This window comes from Bison bison, unplaced genomic scaffold (genome assembly GCF_000754665.1).
Source record: "Bison bison bison isolate TAMUID 2011002044 unplaced genomic scaffold, Bison_UMD1.0 scf7180017864458, whole genome shotgun sequence".
NCBI classification, from domain to species: domain Eukaryota; kingdom Metazoa; phylum Chordata; class Mammalia; order Artiodactyla; family Bovidae; genus Bison; species Bison bison.
In genome coordinates, this window is record NW_011495020.1 from 5,744,465 (window position 1) to 5,753,378 (window position 8,914).

At 38.0% G+C, this 8,914-nt stretch overlaps 1 protein-coding gene across 10 annotated transcripts in view; it reads left to right on the forward strand.

Annotated features, from left to right (window-relative positions):
- Positions 1–8,914, forward strand: part of CLOCK (clock circadian regulator) — a 111,564-nt gene that overhangs the window by 78,816 nt on the left and 23,834 nt on the right. For all 10 annotated transcript variants that reach the window (XM_010859680.1, XM_010859681.1, XM_010859682.1 and 7 more), the window contains 2 exons: positions 1,555–1,702; positions 2,341–2,416. In XM_010859680.1, the coding sequence (XP_010857982.1) occupies positions 1,555–1,702; positions 2,341–2,416 (224 nt within the window). The remainder of the gene's footprint in view (positions 1–1,554; positions 1,703–2,340; positions 2,417–8,914) is intronic.

Consider the following 8,914-nt stretch of genomic DNA (forward strand, 5'->3'; position numbering starts at 1 on the left):
CATACATGATATTTTACATGTTTCAATGTCATTCTCCCAAATCTTCCCACCCTCTCCCTCTCCCATAGAGTCCATAAGACTGTTCTATACATCAGTGTCTCTTTTGCTGTCTCGTACACAGGGTTATTGTTACCATCTTTCTAAATTCCATATATATGCGTTATTATACTGTATTGGTGTTTTTCCTTCTGGCTTACTTCACTCTGTATAATAGGCTCCAGTTTCATCCACCTCATTAGAACTGATTCATTACTTCACCATAAATTAATTTTACATAGACAACTAAATGAACTAACAATCTATAAGGCATAAAGCCTGACACAATATTAATAAAAGCTGTGCAAAGTATTTTTATGGCTTGAGAAATTGATCTTTAAAAAAAAAATAGGAAAGCCAGTGGAGTATTTGTTAAATGATGGAACATTTAAAGAAGGTTGTTATACATGTATCTAATAGGACTAGCTTAAATACCAACTGTATCTTTAGCTGGATAATTTTTGACAACCAGTTTCAAGTATGTAGACTTTGATTTCCTCATGAATAGTGACGGGTTGGAGGAGAGAGAGCGAACATGATTCCGGTCCAGTCTGTCTTAAGGTTTTATCCACTGAATACCAGTCTATTAAAAACGAATTTTATGGTCAAAGAAAATTAGGTAAGAGTTCATAATCAGTCCCCATCTCCCCACCACCAGAATCTTGACAGATTAGCATACTCAAGGCTTTGAGAAGAACAAATTTTCCCAAGGTAATTTAACACAGAACCCATTTTTTGCTTAATATCTGCTAAAAGACTTTTGAATTTACAATCTATAAAGAATGTTTTGGGAAATACTGCTTGAAATACTGTTTTGGGAAATCAGCTACTTGAAATAATTAAGTTTTTCTGATTTTGGTAAGTTAAGGTTTAGAAGTAAATGCCTCTAAAATGCTATACTTGGACTTCCTGGTGGTCCAGTGGTTAAAAATCCACTTGCCACTGCAGAGGACACGGGTTCAAGTCCCTGGTCTGGGAAGATCCCGCATGCTGCAGGGAAACTAAGCCTGTGTACCACAGCTGTTGAAGCCCACGCACTGGAGCCTGTGCTCTGCAATAAGAGAAGCCATTTCAGTGAGGAGCCCACACACCACAACTGGAGCATAGCCTCAGCTCTCCTGAAACTAGAGAAAGCTTGAATGTAGCAACGAAGATCCAGTGCAGCCAAAAAATAAAAGATGCTGTATTTGCAGAGGGTGAGGGGCAGGGTATGGGGAGTAGAGCTCAGGTGTAATTACTTATTGCTGTTATCCTTAATATATCTTAGCAGGAGAGAGTCAGTATGTGAATAATTTATTCTCAAGTATTTGGACATTTATTGTGTATGAAAAATACCTACGCTCAGCAATAACAGGCTCTAAGTTGGGAGATTATGGAAGGCTATGGAAGAATTGATATACTATATGTTATTGAAAAGCCAGAAGAATTTTATAGATAGATAGATAGATATAAATGTGAATGGTACCTTTGGGTAAAAATCTAGTAATACAAATCAAAAAATATTTTTTTTCTTCTTAGTAATGCAATATGGAAAAGGCAAATCTTGTTACTATAGGTTCCTGACCAAAGGACAGCAGTGGATTTGGCTTCAAACTCATTATTATATCACTTACCATCAGTGGAATTCAAGGCCAGAGTTTATTGTTTGTACTCACACCGTAGTAAGGTAATAATTCTTTTACAGAATTTCTGAATATGGAAACATTCATAATGATTTTGGAATGTAGTTTTATGTATGACTTATTCAGAAGTACAGAGTGATTTTTTTCTCCATTTTATTTTTCAGTATTTTTTTCAATATTCAGTATTTTCAATATTATTGAAAATACTCATATTTTCAATTTATTATTAAATATACTTATAGGCGTTATATAGAAATAAAGATAACATAATTTCTGACATAAGTTTTATGGTTTAGAGCAGATGTTGTAACTGTCTTTTGTATATACCACAGTCAGTCATGTAAAAGGAGAGCTAGAGTAGATAAAGTATACTGTTCCTTTATTTAATTCCTCTTGATTTAGGTCCTGTGTGGTTACAGATCATTTATAGTAGTACATTAAATTTTTTAGGTATGTAAAAAAGTGAAATTTGAATTAAGATACACTCTGTGTGTGTATATATATATATATATATATATAGTGCTATATACGTATATGTTTTAGGGTTTTTTTGGTGCATAGAAAATTGTCTGGAATTTGTGATGAACAAATGAGATACATAATGAATATTGAATTGTTGCACCTCTGCAGTGTTTTAAATGAATGATCAAACACTGAAATTCTGTTTTTTTTCCACTTGTAGTTATGCAGAAGTTAGGGCTGAAAGACGACGAGAACTTGGCATTGAAGAGTCTCTTCCAGAGACAGCTGCTGACAAAGTATGTATCTTATAGGTTTTTAAAAAATTATTTCTTCTCAATGAATAACAAGACTCAATAACTTACAGAAAAATTGTTTTTCAAATATTTAATCTACTTGTAATTATAACTATAGTATTTATTTTTATATTAAATTTAATATTTTAAAACCTCATGTGTTTTTAAAAAAGATTTGAAGGGCCTGCTATTTAGAGATCATTGTAGAGACATATATGATCTTAGAATTAAACTAACATTTATTACAATCTGCTAGGCTCTGGTTTTTATATGAAATATGAAATATCATTTATTTCTCAGACATCCTTATCTGGATATATCCCCACTTTGAAAATATTAAAACTGAGCTTAAAGACTCATGACTGGAAAGTTATAGTCAGATTTTGAACACTGGTTTCTCTTTTCATTATATCAGGTAGAAATATTAGCTACCTATTGCTATGTTACAAACCTTAATGATATAAAATAACATACATATATTATCTCAGTAGTTTCTATGAGTCAAGAATCCAGACACAGTTTAGTTGGGCACTCTGCTTCAGAATTGGTCATGGGTCTGTAATCAAGGTTTCAGTCCAGGGTCCCTCACAAGCCTGGAATCAAAGTGTCAGTGGAGCCACAGTCATTTCCAGGTCCAGTCAAAGCAGAATCTCTTTCCAAGCTCACTTAGTGGTTGAAATGCATATGAACACCACAACAGGATATCACTTCATACCTGTAATAATGGCAGTTATCAGAAAGGCAATAAATAGCAAGTATTGGCAAGGATATGGAGAAAAGGGAACCCTCATGAACTGTTGGTGGGATTGTAAGTTGGTGCAGTCACTACAGAAAATAGTATGGAAATTCCTCAAGAAATTAAACATGATATGATATAACAGCTTCACTTCTTAGTATTTACCTGAAGAAAACAAAAACAATTGTAAAGATTTATATATCCTTATGTTCATTGCAGGATTATTTACAATAACTAAGATACAGAAACAAGAAAAGATGTGGGACATACATAGAGTAGAATACTATTCAATCATTAAAAAATGAAATATTGCTATTTGTAACAGTATGGATGGATCTTGGGGGCATGATGCTAAGGGAAATAAGTCAAAGAAAGACAAATTATCTCACTTACGTGTAGAATTTAAAAAACAAAACAAATGAACACGCAAACCAGACTCATAGAGAACAAACTGCTGATTGTCCGAGTGAGGCATTGGGGTGTAAGATGGGGCAAAATAGGTGAAGGGGGTTAAGAGGTGTAAACTTTCAGTTGTAAAATATGCCATAGCATAAGAAAAATTGTAAGTGGTTTCCTCAGAAAATATCTTTCATTAAAACATAGTGGATCTTTTACCTCTAAGCAGTCATAGTCTTTTTGGAAAAATTCTTTCATGTGGGACCCATGAGAGCAGAAAACTTGTCTTTGTTATTTGCTCCTGTATTCTCAGCATCTTGAGCCATGGAAGGCAACTTTTAAATTGAAATATAGAAGATGCAAAATTTATTAGTTTTAGGTGTGCAACATAGTGATTCAGCATTTAAATACATTACAAAATGAATGTGTGTCTAGTCCCCATACAAAGTTGTTACAGTCTTTTGGAATTGAAACAAAAACAAATGGGACCTAATTAAACTTAAAAGCTTTTGTACAGCAAAGGAAACCATAAACAGAATGAAAAGACAACCCACAGAACGGGAGAAAATACTGGCAAACGAAGCAGCTGACAAGGGATTAATCTCCAAAATATGCAGGTAGCTCATGAAGCTCATTATCAAAAAACAAATGACTTAACCAAAAGATGGGCAGAAGATCTGAATAGACATTTCTCTAAAGAAGACATACAGATGGCCAGTAGGCACATGAGAAGATTGCTCAGCATCACTCATCATTAGAGAATTGCAAATAAAAACTACAATGAGGGTATCACCTCACACTGGACAGAATGACCATTATCAAAAAGTGACCATCAATAACAGCTGAAGAAGATGTGGAGAAGATGGAGCCGTCCTACACTTTTAGTGGGAATGTAAATAGGCACAACCACTATGGAGAACAGTATGGGAGGTTCCTCAACAAACAATAGAGTTCCCATATGATCCAGCAGTCCCCCTCCTGGGCATATATCTGCAGAAACCATAATTTGAAAGGATACATGCACCCCAGTGTTCAGTTGCAACACTGTTTACAGTATTCAGGATATGGTAGCACCCTAAGTGTCCATCAATAGATGAACGGATAAAGAGGTTGTGGTACATATATACAGTGGGATATTAGCCATAAAAAAGAAGGCAGCAACATGTATGGACCTAGAGATTATCATACTAAGTGAAATCAGTCAGAGAAAGTATCATATATTGTTTATACATGAAATCTAGAAAATGATATAGATCAACTCATTTACAAAACAGAAATAGTCTCACAGACTTAGAGAACAGACTTGTGGTTCTGTTCAGACTACTGAAGGGGAAAGGTGGGTGGGAGGGAAAAATTAGGGGGTTGAGATTAACATATATGCACAGTATTATATATAAAACAGATAATCAACAAGGACCTAATGTATAGCACAGAAAACTCTACCCAATACTCTGTAATAACCTATGGGAAAAGAATTCAAAAAAGGATAGATATATATACAAAAATCACTTTGTTGTACATCAGAAAGTAACGCAATGTTGTAAATCATCTATGCTGCTGCTACTGCTGCTAAGTCGCTTCAGTCATGTCCGACTCTGCGACTCCATAGACAGCAGCCCACCAGGCTCCCCCATCCCTGGGATTCTCCAGGCAAGAACACTGGAGTGGGTTGCCATTTCCTTTTTCAATGCATGAAAGTGAAAAGTGAAAGTGAAGTTGCTCAGTCGTGTCCAACTCTTAGCGACCCCATGGACTGCAGCCTACCAGGCTCCTCCGTCCATGGGATTTCCCAGGCAAGAGTCCTGGAGTGGGGTGCCATTGCCTTCTCCAATTTAAAAAAAAATCAGTAAGGACAGTACTGAGCCAGGAGTAGAGAAACTTTAATTCAGCTACTTAGTGAGGAGTAAGCACAAGGTGAGTAAATGACTACAGCAAGGAGAGATAGATAATGTAGCGTTCATAGCTGTGAGTTTTGGGAAAGGTGGAAGGGAGGATGTTCAGGCCAGAGCAGTAGGAGGACTTCTGTTCTACCTCCGGAGCAGAGGTCTGAAGGTTGAGAGAAAGGAAACTCCCACTGCCTGGGAGACCTACAAGGAAACTGGTATCCTTTGGGGGTGGAGGGTGGGGGGTCCTGGGTTTTAGTCAGAGGACGCCAATGAAGGAATGTTCATCAGTGAGGTTGAGAATACAGCTTTTGCTGCTTAGGGAAACTGAAGGCGGGCAGAAGGGTTTTAGGAGCTGGGAGAGGGTGGGAGATGGAGACAAAACAGGATGTAAAGAGCAATTACAGTGCAGGACAGCGGGCATTGTGTCACATAACCCATTTTTTCCTTTTGTGATAGTAGTAATTTTGAAATCATATTTATTTATATCGGTGTATACACACACATTGCCTTCTATGTAGCTTCCCTGAAATAGGAAACAGAGTATTGTTGCTTAATTCACTGTTGCATATGGAGGTTCTTTGACGGCACTTTGCTCCACTATAATGAGCAAACAGCAGGTGGGTATATTTATATACTTGGTATATTAATAGGTGGGCTTCCCTTGTAGCTCAGCTGGTAAAGACTACGCCTGCAATGCAGGAGACCCCAGTTCGATTCCTGGGTTGGGAGGATCCCCTGGAGAAGGAAATGGCTACCTACTCCAGTATTCTTGCCTGGGAAATCCAGTGGACAGAGGAGATTGGGAGGCTACAGTCCATGGGGTCACAGAGTTGGACATGACTGAGTGACTAAGCACAGCACAGCATGTTAACAGGTAGAGTTACATATATGGTGGTGGCAAGTATTTTCATCTATATAAGACAGAGGTCTCTGTGGAGAGAGAGGGAGAAAGAGGTTTAAGAACTTTTGGAAAGTATGGAATAACTGTGGAGAGTAGGAAAGTGAGCCCTCTAGAAAATGTAATGTTTCTGGCTTAGTGTTATGTATCATTTTAGATTGGTGATCATTTTAAGTTGACTGTAATTGTCTCCAAAGGAACAAGTGAACTGGAAAGCTCAGACAGGGAAGTGTGGTTTAAAGTTGGATTTTAATTTGTGTTTTTAGAGGCACTACAGTAATCTGGTAATGAAGAGTAGGGATTGAATCAGGTAGAGTAGAGGAAGAAGTTATTGGCAACAAGGAGTTCTAGAAAGCTGAGAGGCCAGGACAGGATATTGCATGAATCATCCATATAGATATTGAATTCTGGAGATGGTCAGAGTTGCTGTGAAGAAGATGATTTTGAGCAGTCAAATGCTGAGTTCCAGATACTTACAGCGCCTTTATAAACTAAAGTGTCTGTTGGTTGGTCTTTTTTTTTTTTTTTCTGATTTGAAATATATGTAACAAAATTTACCATCTCAACCAATTTTAAGTTCAGTGGTGTTAAGTACATTTACAGTGTTGTGTAAGCATTACCACCATCCATCACCAAAACTTTTTCATCTTTCCAAACTGAAATTCCATATCCATTGAACAGCAACTCCCCGTTCCCTCCTCTCCAACCCTGGGCAGCCACCAGTCCACTTCTGACTATGACTTGATTCCTATAGGTACCTCATGTAAGTGGAATCATACAGTATTTGTCTGTATATGATTAACTTACTTCACTCAGCATAATGTTCTCAAGGTTCTTCTATATTGTTATATGTCAGAGTTTCCTTTTGAAGATAAACAGTATTCCATTGTGTGTATATATACCACGTTTTGTTTATTCATTCATCCATCGATGGACACTTGGGTTGCATCTGTATTTTTAACTATTGTGGTTAATGCTGCTAGGAACATGGCTTACAAATACACATTTGACTCCCTGCTTTTAATTCTTTTGAGCATATACGCAGAAATGAAATTGTTGGATCATATAGTAATTCTATATTTAATTTTTTGAGGAGCTGTTACATTTTTCCATAGTAGCTCTGCTGTTTTATACATTCTTATCAGGCTTCCCAGGTGGCTCAGTGGTAGAGAATCCATCTGCCAGTGCAGAAAACACGGAAGATGTAAGTTCAGTCCTTGGCTCGGGAAGATCCCCTGGAGGAGGAAATGGCAACCCACTCCAGTATTCTTGCCTGGAGAATCCCATGGACAGAGGAGCCTGGCGGGCTACAGTTCGTAGGGTCGCAAAGAGTTGGACGTGACTAAGCAGCTGAACACCACCACCACCACCCCCACTGGCACTGCACAAGGGTGCTAGTTTTTTCATATCCTCACCAACACTCGTTATTTTCTAATTTTTTTGGTAATAGCCATATTGATAGATGTGAAGTGGTATTTCTTGGTTTTGATTTGCATTTCCCTAAGTGATGCTCAAAATTCTCCAAGCCAGGCTTCATTCAGCAGTATGTGAACTGTGAACTTCCAGATATTCAAGCTGGTTTTACAAAAGGCAGAGGAACCAGAGATCAAATTGCCAACATCTGCTGGATCATGGAAAAAGCAAGAGAATACCAGAAAAACATCTGTTTCTGCTTTATTGACTGTGCCAAAGCCTTTGACTGTGTGGATCACAATAAACTGTGGACAATTCTGAAAGAGATGGGAATACCAGACCACCTGACCTGCCTCTTGAGAAACCCATATGCCGGTCAGGAAGCACCAGTTAGAACTGGACATGGAACAACAGACTGGTTCCAAATAGGAAAAGGAGTACATCAAGGCTGTATATTGTCACCTTGCTTATTTAACTTATATGCAGAGTACATGATGAGAAACGCTGGACTGGAAGAAGCACAAGCTGGAATCAAGATTGCCAGGAGAAATATCAATCACCTCACATATGCAGATGACACCACCCTTATGGCAGAAAGTGAAGAGGAACTCAAAAGCCTCTTGATGAAAGTGAAAGAGGAGAGTGAAAAAGTTGGCTTAAAGCTCAACATTCAGAAAACGAAGATCATGGCATCGTGTCCCATCACTTCATGGGAAATAGATGGGGAAGCAGTGGAAACAGTGTCAGACTTTATCTTTTTGGGCTCCAAAATTACTGCAGATGGTGACTGCAGCCATGAAATTAAAAGATGCTTACTCCTTGGAAGGAAAGTTATGACCAACCTAGATAGCATATTGAAAAGCAGAGACATTACTTTGCTAACAAAGGTCCATCTAGTCAAGGCTATGGTTTTTCCAGTGGTCATGTATGGATTCGAGAGTTGGACTGTGAAGAAAGCTGAGTGCCGAAGAATTGATACTTTTGAACTGTGGTGTTGGAGAAGACTCTTGAGAATCCCTTGGACTGCAAGGAGATCCAACCAGTCCATCCTAAAGGAGACCAGTCCTGGGTGTTCATTGGAAGGACTGATGCTGAGGCTGAAACTCCAATACTTTGGCCACCTCATGTGAAGAGTTGACTCATTGGAAAAGACTCTGATGCTGGGAGGGATT